Below are 19,462 nucleotides of genomic sequence, written 5' to 3' on the forward strand. Positions count from 1 at the left end.
TTAAGACTTAGATCAGTGAGTTGAGTGGTGACTCAGTGAGTTAGGTAGGATGGGACTCAGAGATCGTTGAACTCGATGAGTCTTGGGGTGACTCGACGAGTTGAGTCATATTATGAGAGTTTCTGAGTCCAAGGACTCGGCGAGTCTACGGGTTGAATCGACGAGTAGAGTCAAATGGAAAGTTGACTTTGACCAGGACTTTGACTTTGACCATAGTTGATTTAGTTTGACTTCTAGAAATTCAGTTTGGGACTAAGTGTTATATGGATATTAGTAGCTCGGGGAGCTAGTAGAGCAACGGTTCAGAGATTTGTTGGTAGTAGCAGAGGGTTATCGGCAAAGTTCACCAGTGCAGGTGAGTTTTCCCTTTTGTGTGAATGGGTCTATGGCCACAATGTCGGCACATGTCGTGATGAGTAGGAAGACCGGGGGGTTAGCCCTAGGCACTGTTTGCTAGTATGATATTCTGGACCAAGGTACAATGTCGGGCGGGTGCCCAAGGAATGGTTTTCATGTTAGAATATAGTTGTTGTTTGTGTGATGCATGTATGTGCCTGGTAGGAGGTGAGTATGGGCGAGGTCCAGTATCTCACCAATATTAGAGTATGGACGGTGTTCCATATCTCATTAGAAGCAGAGCAGAGGCGAGGCCCAAGATAGGTATGGAGTGAGTGTGGGTGGGGGCCCGTATCTCACTTACAGGAGGAGCATGGACGGGGTTCCATGACTCACTAGTAACAGGATAGGGGGCGAGGCCCAAGATAGGCGAGGCCTTAGGACATGAATACAATAGGATATGTTCAGTCATGTGTTATATGCTATTTTGTATTATGTGGTCAGCGGGTGGGAACCAGAGACAGGCGGGGCCTAAGAGAAACATATATGTATCCGAGCGGGGCTCGAAGCCAGGCGGGGCCTGGAGCGGCGGGGCCGTTGTAGCGGCCGAGGCCCGAGGAAGTGGGCGAGGCCCAAAGTAACGGGCATGGCCCAATATCTATAGTATGTGTTATGCGGGGTATGTGGTAGGCTGGGGAACTCGCTAAGCTTCGTGCTTACGGTTTTCAGTTTTGGATTCAAGTACTTCCGGTAGCGGAGGGAAGAGCTCGGGATGATCGCATGGCACACACACCATTGATTAGACAGCTTGGGATGTGTTACTCTGATAATGAGAATATGTTTTGAATTAATACTCTGAATTTATGTTATGACTTGTGATATGACATTTATAAATATGGTTTTAGTAATGTTTAAAGAAATTTTTTGGGTTGTTACACAACCTCTACCCGCGGGTTATTCAAGAATAAAATTAAATATAATATATGATTTAATGTTATTTATAGTTGTTGTTATTGGTAATTAATTGTTTAAATTTATTTGCTTAATGTTTTAATTTATGTCATTGTAATTATTTAAAACATCAAACATTGGTTTTTGTTTTTAAAGGTAACAATATAATCATTTATACATAGTTAATTTTAACTATTGTTATTATAAGTTACTTTAAGCTACTTATTTGAAAACTCTTAATGATTATAAAATATCTTTAGGAAATATTTTAGTTAAATTGAGATTAAAATTTAGTTTTTGCATTTATCACTATAATTTATAATTTTAACTATTCACAAAATATTCTTTTGGTTTTTTAGGTGGAACTGAAAATTTATATTTAAGTTGACCCTATAATGCTATATTTAAATTAACAATTTAAGTATTTTATCAAAAATGTTCAAAAGTTGTAGCTTTAAACTGATAATAGTTTATATGCAACAACATATTAAATTTAATAAATTAAGTATAATATGATAAAAGTTAAAGACATAACTTTATAAGTAAAGTAAATCATATTAAAATTTAGTTTATTTATGATTACACTTTAGGTTTGATATTTATTTAATATTATTAATAAACTTATAATCATTATCAAAAAGACACTATAATTTATCACTTTTAACTATTTACAAAATATTCTTTGGGTTGTTTAAGTTGAACTAAAATTTATTTTATGTTGATCCCATAGTGTTATATTTAAATTAACAATTTAAGTATTTATCCAAACTGTTTAAAAGTTATAACTTTAAAATCAATACCGGTTTAACTACTAGGTTGAAGGTTTCATCACAATCAATACCAGGTCATTGGCTTTTGACATTAGCAATCAGTCAAGCCTTATATGTAACGCCCGTAGATCCGGGCTAGTCAATTTAGAGATAATATGGGTCGAAAATGATTTTTCAACAAAAGTTTATTTAGAATAAATAATCTTAACTGAGTTAGAGTATATGTTACAAGGTTTCCGTGCATATAAAGAACGCCGAAATCCGAGTTATAACGAAGAAGTTATGACCAGTCGAAGTTTCGTGATAGAACCGACACGACACAGCGCGACGTAAATAGTGAATTTACGTTAGAGCGATATTTATCCTTAGCAATCTAAACAAAAGTCGTAGAGTTCTTTAAACCGTGAGCGTGCATAAAAAGAACGTCCAAATCTGACTTCGTATGAGGAAGTTATGATTTTTCTAAGTTTCAACTTAGCAATATGCAACCCGAATACTCGATTTGAGATCGAGCGGTTTTTAACCGAAACAATCTAAATGAGAATCGAAGATCTCGTCAATTGTAGTGAAACGATAAAAAGATAGGCGAAAACGGACATCGGATGAAGAAGTTATGAATTTATAACAGAGTTATCCTGTCCCGGCCTACTAAAAATAAATAATAAAAATAAATTCAAGATTAGCCGACGGAGTCTAAACAAAAGTTGTAGTGCGTAGTCTCACCTACGCGGGGATATAAAGATCATCGAAAACGGAGTTCGTATGAGGAAGATATGAATTTTTGAAGTTTATTAAATATTTCCGATATTTAATTTAAATAAAAATTAATCGATATTATCCATGGGGGGGGGGGGGGGGGGGTGGAGTCAGCGAGCTGATCCACATTACGCCCAGCGTAAATCGGGTTTCAGCCCCCTATAAAAGGATGTTGATGGCAGCCGATTCTTTTGTTCATTTCTTCCCTTTCTCTCGCGTTTTTGCATCGTTTTTCGTGCAAGAAATATCCCGAAGCCCCGGTATCATTCCCGAGCCCCGAAGCAAGTCCCGAGGCCTCAAAGATCCCGAGAAGTGAATTTCCCTAGCCGAAGCTCTGCCCGCGAGGAGCCCGGTTTTTGTGAAGATCTTCCAGATCTACCGAAGAATACTACTTCTACAAGTCGTAGTGCTGTCCGAGTATCGTCTAATAAAGTGAGTGTATAGTCCCTTTCATAAACACGATAATAATACAAGTATTGTTTGAATATATTAAGTATATTGTTGTTTATATGTGTGAGTGTATAGTCCCATTCATAAACACGATAATAATACAAGTATTGTTTGAATATATTAAGTATATTGTTGTTTATATGTGTAAGTGTGTGGTAACTTTCTTCTACCACATAGATATGGACTATTTGCTATGAAATACGTGCTATGTGTTTATATGTTGTTGATTTACTTGAGATGGTGGTTGAATGATGTGTTATACAGGTTTTTAAATGATCTAAACTGTATATGTATGTTATATCTACAAATATGTTGGGTAGAACGTGGGTAGACGAATTAGTTGGTGTGTAATGATGGATGAGTTTGAGGATGAGACGAAAGACAAACCTTGGTAGCTATGGATTTAGTACCATATGGACAAACCTTGGTAGCTATGGATTTAGTACCATATAGAAAAACCTTGGTAGCTATGGATTTAGTACCGTATAGACAAACCTTGGTAGCTATGGATTAAGTACCGTAGAGATGAACGCTGGTAGCTATGGATTTAGTACCCGATGAATGGACCATAGCAGCTATGGAATTAGTGCTTTACGAAGGAACCTTGGCATCTATTGTCTTAGTGCCTAATAAAGAATCCTGGTAGCTATTGTCTTAGTGCCTAATACGGAGTAAACGAATAGATAACTCTTAGGGTAAACCCTTAAGAGTAAGGAAGATAATGGGGATGGGAAATTGAGTTGATCGTTTGATAGTTAATTATAATAATTATATTATTGTGGGTTGAAAACCCTAAATGCTCACCAGGCTCCCAAGCCTGACCCACTCAGTTTTCTTTGCATTATAGGTAATGGCATAAGAGTATAAGTTGGTGGACTTGATGAGAGATTTCGTATTATAGATCAATAGTTATAAATGACTGTTGTAAGGTCTATTTTCACTGTTTATGCTTTTGATCTGTATTGAACATGACATCCCAAGATTTTGTTTTATAATGAAAATACATTTCTTTAAAGAAATGCTTTGATAATTTTTATCATATTTTGTTTTGGGAACAAATTCCGCAACTGTTTTCTTTTAAAGATTAGTCTGATTTTAAAAAAACAAAGCGTAAACAAATCGGTATTTTCTGGCCGTGAAATTGGGGATGTCACATTATAGCGCTCAAGTAAACCATCTAATTTGTATTTTTTACGAAACAACCACGTGGAGCGCATAATATTGGCTTCGGGAGACCTCAAAACTAGTACCCATGTTCCATTGGCAATAAGAGCATTAAACTCATCCTTCATGGCAATGGTCATGTTTGGGTCTTGAAGGGCTTATATATGGGACCGAGGAATAGGAGACTCGGTAAGGGTGTGAAGAATAAGATGCTGGATGGGTTTCTTGATACCTAAGCGACCCCTGGTGACCATCAGATGGGTAGGGATGGGTTCGTTAAAGGTTCGGGAGGAGTGTGAGGGAGCTGAGAGGGGAAGGAGGACTACGAGTGGTATTGGATCGACGGAGAGGTGATGGATGAGGGGTGGTGACATCTTGAGTGGTAGGTATAGAGGAAGTAAGAAACTCACGAGATATGGGTGATTAGGCAACAAAGTTATCAAGGAAAGAGTAGGATGGAGCTTGATTTGGTGTCATGGAGCAAAAAGGGAAAGAGATCTCATAAAAAATACATGGCGGGAGATGATGATTTTGCAAGTGGCAAGATTGAAGCAACAGTAACCACGATGATTAGAAGGGTATCCAATAAAGATACAAGGAGTGAGCCTGGGGGCTAATTTATATGGTGTGGGAATGTGAGGATAACAAATGCATCCAAAGACCTGAAGATGAGTGTATGTTGGTAGTTTTTGAAAGAGCTTAGTGTATAGGATTTCATTATTAATGAAAATAGAGGGAGTTAGGTTTAATAAGTGAATCACTATATGAAGCGCTTCAACCCAAAAATTTGGTGGGAGGTGAGCATGTAAGAGAAGGGTGTGCATGATGTTATTGATTTTACGGATCATAAATTTGGATTTTTCATTTTGTTAGGAAGTACGAGGGTACGAGAAATGGAAGGTGATTCTATGTTTGTCAAAAAAATTACTGGAATTGTTTGTTGTCGAATTCACCACCATGGTCACACTGGAAATATTTAATTTTAGTATTGAATTGGTTTTTGACAAAAGCTCTAAAGTGAAGGAACTTGGAGGAGACATCAGATTTATTACCAACAATGTAAACCGAAACAAAGTGGGTGAAGTGATCTAGAAAAAACAATATAGTATTTTATGCCACTAATGCTCACAACCGGAGATTCCCACAAATCAAAGTGAACTATATCAAATAAAACAGAAACGCATTGTTTGAACTAGAAAAAGGTAAACAAAAATGTTTTCCAAGTTGAAAAGCTTGGAAACTGATAGTGTTTTGAACTTTATTACAATCAATAAAATGACTAGAAATAAAACAATTCAAACATGGGTGCCAGGGTGACCAAGATGCTGGTGGATAGAGAGAAATATGGTTTGACCGGTGTGTGTAACAGAAATGGGTGAACCATTTCCAACAAAGACATGTGTTATATTACTATTAGTGCCAAGTGATTGGAGTTTACTTATGTACGGGGCGAGGAGAGAGGGGGCACATGTATCCATATACAAGTTGGGATCTAAGCCATCATTGAGGTGCATTACATGAAGAGCCTGTGTAATGTCTGTAGGTTGGTCTAGGGTCGATGATGCGAACCATTATGTTGGAGGAACAAGTGTAGGCGAAGGAGAGACAACATAGAAAGCTGCTGATGGTTGATGTTGTGAAAACATAGCACCCGAGGGGTGAGCAGGAGCAGTACCGAGGATTCTCTGTTGAGGCCGATGTTGTTGATGCTGTGAAACAAGGCTTTGTGGTCAATAAGGCTGCCACCATGTGGATTAGGGCCACATAAATGGGTTCCAAGAGATCGAATATGAAGACTAAGGCAGGCTCGACTGTGGCTGATTGGCGATAGCATGATGACGACAACTGTTTTTGGTTTGTAAGCCACCACGACGAGGTTGAGAGGGCTTATGACCTCCACGGTTGTTGTTGCTAGTTGGAGCACGTACACAAGTTATTTAATAGTGCGAGTAGTTTTTATTTTTTGAGGTTATCCATTCTAAAAACCGCCTTATTAAATATTTATAGCATCAAAAAATAAAAGAAGCGCACTATAAAATAGTTTTGTTAGTGCGGTTTCCCAAAATCGCACCATTAAAGCATTTTCTGATGCAGTTTTCCGAAACCGCACTAAAAAATCATGTGGAAACCGCCCCAAAAAATAATTACAAATGCACTAAAAGAAATTTGCACTAAAAAATATTGAATCGCACCAAAAAACAATTCACACTAAAAAAATATTGAACCGCACCATTAAATCTTTCCTTTAAAAATTTCATTTGAATTTTTTCATTTCGCGCTAGATCCCTCCAAGTTTCGTTCAAAATTTTCATTCAATCTTCCCTCTTTTATATAAAGTTAGAGATGCAACTTCTTCTCATAATTATAGATTTGTCGATTCAATGCTTGAAAACGCATGTGAGGTATGTCCATTATTTATCATTTTTTCATTAACGGCACTTGTACCTCCGTTTTTCTCTTATTAATTGTAAATTGATGTCCTATTTTAAGTTTTAATGATGTTTTCTCTTGTTCTGAATCTCTGCATATGCATATTCTTTCGTGATATATCTCCAAAAAAGGATCCAAATACTTATGATGTTTGCTTCAGTGACTTTCAATCAACGGATATGGAGCTAGTTTGTGCAAAGTGAGTTTTAAGATGTTGAAAAAGAAATTGAAAACACCATCGATGAAATGTAATTTCCCAAGAACGGATTTTTATTTGGTAGAGAAAAAGAAATTGCAGAGATTGAAACCACCCTTTTTGGAAAAAAGAAATTACGATTAACCTTTGATTGAAAAACACTCACCGAACATACCTAAATACAAGAAAATGAATCTTCATAAGTAGCGTGGTGTGCATCAATGGCGGACTTGTTAATAGGTGTGGTTTTAGCTAGCTATTTTTTGAGGCGGTTTTGGCTATTTTTTAGTGCGATTCTGGCTATTTTTTTAGGCGGTTTTGCTTATTTTTTGGTGCGATTTTGGCTATTTTTTTAAGCGGTTTTGAGTATTTTTTTTGTGCGGTTTTGCAACGGCATCATTAAATAAGGGTATTTTTTGATGCGATATTTTTTGGTGCGGTTCAATACCCGCATCATTTAATCATTTTAACCGCATCAACAAATGTTTTTTGAACTAGTGGTGGTTGGGGAGTAGAAGGGCTTCCAGCAAGAAGGGCAGTGGTGAAGATGCATGGTCTATATGGAGAGGTTGAGTGGGTTAAAATCATGTGGAAACCGCCCCAAAAAATAATTACAACCGCACTAAAAGAAATTTGCACTAAAAAACATTGAATTGCATCAAAAAACAATACACACTAAAAAAATATTGAACCGCACCATTAATCTTTCCTTTAAAAAATTCATTCGAATTTTTTCATTTCGCGCTAGATCCCTGCAAATTTCGTTCAAAATTTTCATTCAATCTTCCCTCTTTTATATAAAGTTAGATATGCAACTTCTTCTCATAATTATAGATTTGTCGATTCAATGCTTGAAAACGCATGTGAGGTATGTCCAATATTTATCATTTTTTCATTAACGGCAGTTGTACCTCCGTTTTTCTCGTAGTAATTGTAAATTGATGTCCTATTTTAAGTTTAATGATGTTTTCTCTTGTTCTGAATCTCTGCATATGCATATTCTTCCGTGATATATCTCCAAAATAGGATCCAAAGACTTATGATGTTTACTTCAGTGACTTTCAATCAACGGATATGGAGCTAGTTTGTGCAAAGTGAGTTTTAAGATGTTGAAAAAGAAATTGAAAACACCATCGATGAAATGTAATTTCCCAAGAATAGATTTTTATTTGGTAGAGAAAAAGAAATTGCAGAGATTGAAACCACCCTTTTTGGAGAAAAGAAATTACGATTAACCTTTGATTGAAAAACACTCGTCGAACATACCTAAATACAAGAAAATGAATCTTCATAAGTAGCGTGGTGTGCATCAATGGCGGACCTGTTAATAGGTGTGATTTTAGCTAGCTATTTTTTGAGGCGGTTTTGGCTATTTTTTAGTGCGATTTTGGCTATTTTTTTAGGCGGTTTTGCTTATTTTTTGGTGTGATTTTGGCTATTTTTTTAGGCGGTTTTGAGTATTTTTTGGTGCGGTTTTGCAACGGCATCATTAAATAAGGGTATTTTTTGATGCGATATTTTTTGGTGCGGTTCAATACCCGCATCATTTCATCATTTTAATCGCGTCAACAAATGCTTTTGGTACTAGTGGTGGTTGGGGAGTAGAAGGGCTTCTAGCAAGAAAGGCAGTGGTGAAGGTGCATGGTTTATATGGAGAGGTTGAGTGGGTCAGTTTCGATTTAAGGTTCATTCCTCTAGAGATAGTATTCACTTACATTTGAGAAAAGATGGTAAAGGGTCTTGATGGCATATAACAGTGGTTATGTTGCCATATTTTGGTGATAAGCCATTTATGAGGTATGTGACTAGGGTTGGCTCACGGATAGGAGATCCGATATTGGTGTGAAGATTTGAGATTACCTTCATGCATTCACAATATTGAGAGATTGTTAGATCTCCAAGAGTAAGAGTTCTTGATCTAATTCAATAGCATGAGTTAGTTGATTATCATGAAATAAAGTTTCGAGAGTTGTCCAAACAATGTGAGCAGTTGCACCTGGTTTAAGGATCATTTTGAGCAAGCTTTGAGTCAGGCCCGGTTTTAGGGTGGGGGGGAGTAGGTGCAGCCGCACAGGGCCCCGAAAAAAATAGGGCTCGATTTTTCATTAAATTATATATATTTAATAATTAAATATATATTAGTTTTTTCAAGTTTTTGCATAAATCCTGTTTAGCTCGATTGGCATAAGCACGTTCGCATCCTCTTCATTTCAAACAGGCGTACAGGTTCGATTCACATTCATGTCAACATCATTTTGCGGTTTTTAATTCAATTTACAGTTTTGGCCCTTATTTTGTAATATATAATTCATAATCAACCCTTCCTTTAACAAATAAGTTTTCAAAAGTTACACAATTAACCCTTGATCTTTTTATAAAATTCCATATATTTATTTTTAATTAATTTGTTTACTTTTAAGTTTTCGTAATGACAATTCACCGTCTTAAGTTTGTTTATCTTATATATTAAAAAAATTATATTTAGGGTCTCATTTTTCTTCTTAGCACATGGCCCTTAAAATCTCTGAGCCGACCTTGCTTTGAGTGATTGTGTCATATATCCACATCTTGACTAGGTCATCAATATTAAACCACGCTTCATCCTTGTTATCTACATGTTTAGAGTCTCCTGTGAGATGGTCATTGACCCCGAAAATGCTGCAGTGTGTTTGAAAAAGTTCTTTCCATGCATCATAGTTTAGCTGATTGAGATCCAAGATCATAGGAACATAAGATTTGATGTTGGTAACACCAAATGGTTTTTGGTTCTTGGATGATTTGGACATGTTAATGGGAAGTAGAATATATCAAATAAGGAAAGAGGGTAGAAAAGAATTAATGGAGGGAGAAGAGGCCAAATGCAAAGTGTTTGACAGTGGTGTAGGGTTTTAGCGAGAGAGAGAGAGAGAGAGAGAGAGAGAGAAAGAGAAAGAGAAAGAGAGAGAGAGAGAGGGAAAGATTTTGGCGGAAGTCTCTAATACCATGTAAGTGGTATTTTCCCATGGAATGGCCTCTGGCCTTGAAATCCATTTATATAGTAATCAAGTACAATATGGACTACATAAACCAAATATACAGGACATACATACAAATGACATACATGTATACATGGTAAGCTAATAATATTCTTCTTTAGGCTTCTCTCTTGCATTTGATTCATTATCTTTAATACTCAGAATCCAACTCGTCACCTCTTTGATCCAAACCAAAAAAAACCAGTCCTTCACTGGCAAACATTCAGTATCAACGCAAAGTGATCATTCTTGACAAAACTGCAAAAATGGCCCCTATGGGATAGTTTTTGTCTTCATGGTCCTTTTGGGATAGTTTCATTATTGTAGAATTGAGAACCAGGGTGAAACCAGGAATTTCGTAAGGGATAGCACATATTTTATTTTCCGATATAATATGAAGTATAATATTATAGCTAGCTTCTTAACACACTCAAAATCTATCATTTTCAAACTTAATTAGCAAACTAAGACACTATATATAGCTAGCTTCCTAAATCCTAACTCACTGGAATTATTTGATGTGATTTTCCTATATGATCTTAATGACGGATTAAGATAATGAATCTAACAAGATAATGTAACCCACATAGAAACAAATAGACGATATACATGTTGATATCAAAAGGATCTTCTCTTTTCTTTTCATGTAGTGCCACTCTTTGAGGTTTGCGGTTTGCCATGCCATAGGTTAATTACAAGGAAATAACAATTAATATGTTTTACCTTAGTTATTATAGATTATAATATAAACATGTTAGTGATAACAAGTATACGCTGCTATATTTTTCATAATTTATATTCTTGATAAAGAAATAGCTAGTAGCTGACAGAATTCAGAAATTTACACACAAATATTGGATCTTTTAATTTAGAAAGAAACTAAGGTTTCAATAAAGCGATGAACTTGCGACTTATAGATTATTGGGCTCAGATTGAATATCTGCTTGAAACTTTTGTCATATACATTGGACTTTATGATCTTCCCCGGAATAAAAATCGCCATGAACGTTTCATCATCCTCTTCACCCCTAACCACATCTAACACAGAATAATTGTATAATTGTGGAATCGACGGATCTTGGTCTCTACCTATCACCTTGATCGTCTGGATCATCTGAGGGTAAGCATTCAGAAGCTCATCAAGCTCCACTCGATACTTGAGAAACCACCCAGAATAATCGTTCAACATCTCATACACGTTCAGCTGTAAATGTCTCTCACCACGATCAGCCCACTTCCTCAACACCAAATGCAGATGACCTCGTGACTCCCCAAAGTAAATAGTCCCGTTAACTCCAACCACCGATGGCAAGAATTTCAACTCTTCTGTGTCAATCTTGAAGTAGCATGGGTTACTATTAGACCAAAGTGTTGTACCATATATTTAATTGTTTATATTTATTATTTGTGGTGTACCCTTGTAATTATTTATCTATAAATAAAGCATAACCCCATGATCATTGTCATGGAGAGTCATCTTTAATCTCATCATTTTTATGGTATCAAGAGCCTCTCTCCTTTCACCTCCCACCCCCTAAAATTCCGATTCTCCTTCTTCTTCCTCCTGTTTTGGTTTCCTGCCACCCTTCTCCTCCTTCCATCGGAAATCTGTCACCACCCCACTACCCCTCCCATGGCGTCTTCTTCCACCGAAACCACCCTACCCATGAACACAATTCTTCACCTCATTACCATTCGCCTCTCTCCCTCAAACTATCTGTTGTGGGTCAACCAAATGACCCCTCTCCTTACTTATCAAAATCTTTTTGATCATATAGACGGCTCCTCTTAAGCCCCGCCATCCCACCTTGTGGTTGATGGCAAGCCTACTCTCAATCCGGCTCATGCGGAATGGCTAGCTGCGGATCAACGGGTTGTTATTTTGCTTCAAGCCTCTCTCACCGAGGAGGCCTTCTCAGAAATTGTTAGCCTCACCACCGCTCGTTCCATTTGGTTGGCACTTAAGGCTTCCTTTGGGAATTCCTCCATGGAACGTGTGCATAACCTTCGTGACACTCTTCGCCTCCTTACCAAGGGTTCCGCCTCGGTTTCAGATTTTGGTAGGCGTTTCAAGACCATTTGTGATCAATTAGCCGCTATAGGCCACCCCGTTGACGACGAGGACAAAAATCATCATTTTTTGCGAGGACTTGGGGGATCATTTGAGGCCTTCTCCTCTGCCATACGTGCCTCCGGGATGTCTCACTCCTTTCGTGACCTTCTTGCAAAGGCCGAGGGCCATTACATGTTCATTTCTTCGCTCCACAGTGGCTCCACCCCACCCGTCGCATTTTCTACTGCTGCTGCCCCCGGTGCCTCCGCGGCTGCCACTGCCTCTCGTGGTCGTGGTCGGGGTGGTGGTCGTGGCCTTCGTCCCCCTCATTGCCAACTTTGTCGGAATAATGGTCACTATGCAAGTCAATGTCCTCAACTCTCTTCTTTTGCATCTTCTCCTCCCGCAAATGATTCGGATTTGGTGAAGGCATTTTTATCCAAATGTAATGTTTCAACTTCTGGCCCGGATTGGTATGTGAACTCTGGTGCTTCCGATCACATGGTTTCGTCCTCCGCTTCGGTTAATCAACCCGTGCCTTTTGGTGGTGATGGCTCGGTCCATTTTGGGAATGGTAATACCCTTCCTATCTCTTCTATTGGATCCTCTTCTCTTAATAATGGGATTCGTTTGCAGGATGTTTTGGTGGTTCCGCAACTCACCAAAAATTTATTATCGATTAGCAAATTGACATATGATAATAATGTGGATGTTCTTTTTTCAAAATTTTACTGAGATATTCAGGACCGGGAAACGAAACGGGTGCTAGCCCGAGGAAGGCGTGACCATGGATTATACGTTCTCTCCACCAAACCTCCTGCACATGCTTGTTTTGCTAGTCGGGGGTCCAAGGCGTCGTTTGAGTTATGGCACTCTCGTTTGGGCCATGTGTCGTTTGACACCATTTTGTTATTAAATAAACTCGGATGTATTTTTGTTACATCTATTTTACCTAAGCCGGTTTTATGCTCTCCGTGTCAATTAGCGAAATCGCATCGTTTTCCATTTAATAATAATAATACACGTGCTGTTGGAGTTTTGAATTTGGTCCATTGCGATCTTTGGGGCCCATCTCTGGTTACCTCGGTTGATGGTTATCGCTATTATGTTACCTTTGTGGACGATTTTTCTCGTTTTACGTGGTTTTACCCACTTAAAACAAAGGCCAGATTTTGCATGGTGCTTGAGACTTTTATTGTATTTGTGGAGACACAATTTTCATCCAAACTAAAAATATTTCAAAGTGATGGTGGTATGGAATTTTTAAATAATTGGGTTAAGACCATTTTTCGCGCCCGTGGTATTTTTCACCAAGTCTCATGTCCCTACACCCCTCAACAAAACGGGCGGGTTGAGCGCAAACATGGTCACATAGTCGAAACCGGCCTTGCCATGATGTTCCATGGCCACATTCCAGCCTCTTATTGGGTGCATTCTTTTAGCTCGGCGGTATATATTATTAATCATTTGCCCACCAAAGTGTTGGCCACCAAATCACCATTTGAAGTCTTGTTCAATCGAGTTCCGGCTTATGACACTTTTCACCCGTTTGGGTGTCGGGTTTATCCATATTTGCACGACTATTCGCCCCTCAAACTTTCCCCCCGGAGCATCCCGTGCATATTTCTTGGTTATCACTCTCAATATAAAGGGTTTCAATGCCTTGATCCGGTGTCCTCTCGCATATTTATCACGCGCCATGCTCGGTTTGATGAGGTTAATTTCCCGCTTGGTGGCCCCACCGTTGCGACACCGCTTGCTTCTCTTCGCTTGCAAGAGTTTTTGTCGGATGTGTCCGGTTGTTTCCGCACCTGCTCCGGCTCCGGTCACTCCCCCCGCATCTGCTCAGGCTGCTCCCTCCGGCCCGTGTTCGGCCTGCCCAGAGCCTGATCCACCTAGCATCGACCCGGCTGACCCGGTTGGCCCGAACGCTCATCCGGCAGCTCCATCTCCTACCCCCGCGCTCCATTCTTCTGATTCGGACTCCTCGAGAAGCTCTTCGTCTTCGTCTTCTGATGACGAAGGGGCTGCTGACCCAAACACTCCGCCCCCTCCACCTACGTCACCCATGGCTCCATCGCACCCTATGATAACACGGGCCAAAGCGGGTATCTTTAAGCCTCGATACCTGGTTGATCTTGCGCATTTTGAGTCCCATGGCTTACTCTCTGCGGTTCTTTCTACACCCGAGCCGACAAATTATTCTATTGCTATTAAGGATCCCAAATGGCATTCGGCTATGAAGTCCGAAATGCTTGCTTTACAACAAAATCATACATGGTCCTTGGTTCCCCGTCCTAAGTCTTCCAATATCGTTGGTTGTCGTTGGCTATTTCGCACCAAATATCGGGCGGATGGATCCATTGAGCGCTACAAAGCACGCCTTGTGGCACAGGGGTTTAGTCAAGTTCCGGGCTTGACTACTCTCATACCTTTAGTCCGGTGGTTAAAGTTGCAACTGTTCGAATTGTACTCACTCTTGCTATTATTAACGGTTGGTCTTTGCGGCAACTTGATGTCAATAACACCTTTTTACATGGCACGCTTGGTGACACTGTCTTTATGCAACAACCGCCTGGGTTTGTTGATACTCGGTATCCGGATTATGTTTGCAAGCTTAATAAGGCTATTTATGGCTTGAAACAGGCCCCTCGTGCCTGGTTTCATCGTCTTAGCGCGTTTTTGGTCGCCCATGGTTTCTCTTGTAGTCGGGCTGATCCTTCCCTTTTTATATTTCGCAAGGGTAGTTGCCTCTTTTATTTGTTGGTATATGTGATTGATTTGATTCTCACCGGCTCTGACACCTCTGTTATCTCCTCTTTTGTCGCTCAGCTTCATGCCGAATTTCGCATCAAAGATCTTGGTTGTTTGAGCTACTTCCTTGGTCTTGAGGCGTCCCATCTTCCCTCCGGCCTGTTTTTGAGTCAGGCTAAGTATGCTCATGACATTGTTTCACGTGCTGGTCTGCTCGATGCCAAACCTATGCCCACCCCGTTGGCTTCGTCTGTTTCCATGGTTCGGGATGGTGTTTTATTTGATGATCCCACTCACTATCATTCTCTGGTTGGGGCACTTCAGTACCTCACTATTACCAGACCAGATACCTTGCTGCCCCTACCGTTGATCATTTTCAGGCAGTGAAGCGGCTCATTCGTTATGTCAAAGGCACCATTAATTATGGTCTCACCTTCTCCCGGCCTTCTCGCACAACCATTGTTGGCTACTCTGATGCTGACTGGGCTCGTTGCCTCGATACTTGCCGCTCCACGTATGGGTACTCGATATTCCTGGGGTAATCTCGTGTCTTGGAGTGCTAAGAAGCAACCTACGGTTTCCCGCTCCAGTTGCGAGTCTGAATATCGAGCCATAGCCAACACTGCTGCTGAACTTATGTGGGTCACTCATCTGCTTTGGGAGCTTCATGCTCTGCCGCCCGGTTCACCAACTCTCCTGTGTGATAATCAGAGTGCATTATTTCTTACTCAAAACCCGGTGGCTCATAAACGCGCTAAACATATTGATCTTGATTATCATTTTGTTCGTGAGCTTGTGGCTTCCGGCACGCTTGTCACCATGTTTGTTCCTACCAAGCTTCAGGTGGCAGAAATATTCACAAGGAGTCTCTCTCGACACCAGTTTGAACAGTTTCGTCATATGCTTCGTCTCGGTCCACCACCTTAAGCTTGAGGGGAAGTATTAGACCAAAGTGTTGTACCATACATTTAATTGTTTATATTTATTATTTGTGGTGTACCTTGTAATTATTTATCTATAAATAAAGCATAACCCCATGATCATTGTCATGGAGAGTGATCTTTAATCTCATCATTTTTAGTTACCATTGGAAGGAACCCAATGAATCGCTTGATGCAAATAAACGCCTTCTCTGAAGTTTGTATGATAAGGCGCAGAGAAAATTTGTTCTGAAATCTTCCATTTCCCTGTCTCCGATGAGTATATTTGAATTTGCAACCGATCTTCATCACGTTTAATATAACAAATGCAAACAACTGTGTAGCGAGGACATTCTGTTTGGTGAAAAGCTAGACCCATGTATATGATAGTTCTACGAACATTTCCGCCTCAAGGAACCGATGGGATGAGCGCAAATTGCTTGGTGGTGGGATTGAATACGTAATATTTACAGTCACGCGGGATTGCTTTTTTGCTATAGCAAAAAAGCAATCCATTACACGATTGGATGATTTTAATACCACGATGATCAGGATAGAAGTCGAGATTACGAAAAGGAGGAGGGCTTCTGTTCTCATCGTCAAATGGAACATACAGATCTTGAAAGAACAAGCCAGGAGAGATCAAACCATTTTTATACAGAAGGGTGAAACGTTGGTCGCTCAAAAGGGAACGCCAGTGTTTGGATACAGATTTGCATCGAAGAACAGAGGTAACTGGCAGCCTGAGAAGGATTTCGATTAGAAGATCATCGTTGGAACCGATTAATTCTCCAGAATGCTGCCGGTTTTCTTGATTTGGGTTTTTGTGTTCATCGTTTTTTTTAGTGGGTTGAAAGCCTTGAAGAAAAGGTGTATTTGTAAGATTCATTTTCATGGTGAAAGGTTGTTAGGGTAAACAGAAAATGAGATTGTGACGGAAGCTTTGCGCAAGATTTTGATGTTGACTTGAATTTGTCAAAAAATTGAAGGCCATTCATAGTTTCAAACAATGACAAAAAGAAAAGGTAAAATTGGAGTCGTTTTTTTTTTCTTCAACCACATCCCTCAATCAAAAGTAAATTACTAATTTTGTTTATATAGTTTGCATTTTCTTTGTTTAAGTACAAAAAATAAAAAAAAAAACATATTTTTTTATTAATTTGTTTTGTACAATTTTAGCATTTGGTAGGACTAATTTTATAGAAAACGTTCTCTTAGAGAGAGAGAAGGAAATTTGAGAAATTAAGGTGGTGCTAATATATCTTGGACATCAACAAAAGTAACCATTATAAATTAGTCCATGTTTCAAAGTTGTAGCAAAGGTTATGTGTTTTCATGTTGAAAGATTGCAACAAAGGATGATATTAACAAGATTACCATGGAAGCTTTGCCCAAGATTTCCTTGATGTTGACCAAATTTGTCGATAGTTTTGAAGTCCTCAATAACATATCAACAACTCGTGAAAATACTATAATAACAATGTACTTCATTTTATTTGTGTGTGATAGTATCCTACTTCCATTTCATATTGTTACAACATTGTATACTTTAAATTGGACATTACTCGTATAAGAATGAAACCAAAGATTCAATATAACGATGAACATTCACATGTCCAGTCAGTCCATGTAAATAGATTTGATCAGATATCTGTTTGAAACTCTTATCCACAACATTGAATCTTATGATCCTCCCTGGAATTCTAATCACCATGAATGTTTCATCTTCTCTTTCGCCCCTAACCACATCAAACACTTCAAATTCATAATAACCCCGGCTCGATGGATCTAAATAGTCCCTAATCATCTCTGGGTAAGCATCCGGAAGCTCATCAAGCTCCACTGCATACTTGAGAAACCACCCAGAATGATCGTTCAACATCTCGTACACGTTCAGCTGTAAATGGCTCACACTGCGATCGGCGGCCTCCACAAAATGCAGATGGCCTCGTGACTCCCCAAAGTAAAGGGGCATATCCCCGTTTTCATAACCTTCAGAAGATGCCTCCGGCATCATCGGCAATGGGAGTGATTGCAACTCTTCTATGTCGAGCTTAAAGTACCATGGAGTAACACAACATGGAGCCCAATGGATTGCTTGATTCCAATAAACTATGTAGTGGAAGGATGCATAATAAGGAGCAGACAAAGAGAAAGATTGATCTGAAATCTTCCACTTCCCTATATCAGACGAGTAGATTTGAATCTTAAACGGCTCGCCTCGGTTAGCACGGTGAAAGCAAACAAGCTTGTAGTGAACACAATCTGTTTGATGAAATGCCAGACCCATAAAATAAATGGCTTTTCGAGTAGCCGCGCCTCCAAGAACTGACGGGATGACTGCAAATTGCTTGGTGGTGGGATTAAATACGTAATATTTATGAACACGTTCTTCCCCCCGATGGCTACAACAAAGTAGTAATCCATTACAAGATTGCACGATTCTAATACCACAAGGATCAGGATAGAAGTCGAGATCACGAAATGGAGGAGTACTTCGGTCTTCATTATTAAATGGAATATACAAATTGCGAACAAAAAGGCCAGGATAGGAAGAAGCATTTTTATACAGTAGGGTAAAACGCGGGTGACTCAAAAGGGAACGCCAGTGTTTGGATACAGATTTGAATCGAAGAACAGAGGTTACAGGCAATCGGAGAAGGATTTCAATTAAAAGATCGTCGTTGGAACCGATCAGAGCTCCAGACTCCGTGGCCAGATGATTGGTGTCGGCCATGGCAGCCTTCGAGAACCAGAGGTTTATGGTGTTCTGGATTTTCTTGATTTTAGATCTGGTGTTCACCATTTTGGGAGTGAGTTGAAGGCCTTGAAGAATAGGGTATTTAAGGGTTTTTTTTTCTTAAATTTTATGGTGAAAGATTGTCATGGAAGCCATTGAGTAAACATATAAGCAGATTGCCATGGAAGCTTTGTTGACGTTGACTTGAATTTTTCCATAATTTTGGAAATGGTCCCTGATTGAAAAAATTATGTGGTTTTCAACTTTTCGCAATCCATTGTAGATATGTTTTCGTCTCTTTACAGTACAGGTTGTTACAAATCTGTTAGTGCTAAATATTTTATGCAATTTCTTTTCACATCAGTTATTTTGGCATAAACATAGGTAGGAAATGAATACACGTCAAATCTGTTAGTGCTAAACTACTGATTTATTTTTAATTGACATTTGTATAATTGAGCGGGATATAACAAAAAAAAAAAATACAGCAATATTATGAAAGAACAACTAAGGGTTTAAACTCCAGACTAAAACACAGAACAGATAAATGAAAAAATTACCTAACTACCCCTATCTTCATTTCTTGAAATTACAACATTATAATTGAAAAAGCATGGAACAGCTAAGGGTATATGTGCCTGAAACTGGTGCTGCTGAAGATGGAATTGGAGTATTTGCTGTTGTTAATCTTTTGTATGGAGAGCATTAAGTCGAAAGGGTAGTTTTGGAATAACACCACTACCACCACCACCATCTTCTTGAGGAGCTGCTATCATTGTCAATTAAGGGCAACATACTTTCTATTATGGTGAAAAGTCAAGAAAACCTTTCACAAAGGGTAACTTTATTTGAAAGAAAACTGTTATTTATTGCATTTACCCCCTTCATGGAAATGCAAAAAATGGCAGTATACTCTCATTTATTCTGT

General features: G+C 39.0%; 1 protein-coding gene and 1 pseudogene across 1 annotated transcript; both read right to left on the reverse strand.

The window, feature by feature from the left end:
* Window positions 1-10,888: 10,888 nt before the first annotated feature.
* On the reverse strand, window positions 10,889-16,700 carry LOC145016340 (F-box protein At5g07610-like; annotated as a pseudogene).
* Window positions 16,701-17,132: 432 nt separating this feature from the next.
* Window positions 17,133-18,761, reverse strand: LOC145014034 (F-box protein At5g07610-like). Its single transcript, XM_078972385.1, has one exon. It carries the CDS (start codon window positions 18,598-18,600, stop codon window positions 17,356-17,358), a length of 1,245 nt encoding a protein of 414 aa, XP_078828511.1. The 5' UTR covers window positions 18,601-18,761; the 3' UTR covers window positions 17,133-17,355.
* Window positions 18,762-19,462: the final 701 nt, after the last annotated feature.

This window comes from Lactuca saligna, chromosome 9, assembly GCF_052625555.1.
Source record: "Lactuca saligna cultivar CGN05327 chromosome 9, ASM5262555v1, whole genome shotgun sequence".
Lineage (NCBI taxonomy): Eukaryota > Viridiplantae > Streptophyta > Magnoliopsida > Asterales > Asteraceae > Lactuca > Lactuca saligna.

Bases quoted from the DNA above. Each gene is read 5' to 3' on its own strand.
- LOC145014034 (XM_078972385.1), bottom strand. From the start codon at position 18,600: ATGGTGAACACCAGATCTAAAATCAAGAAAATCCAGAACACCATAAAC.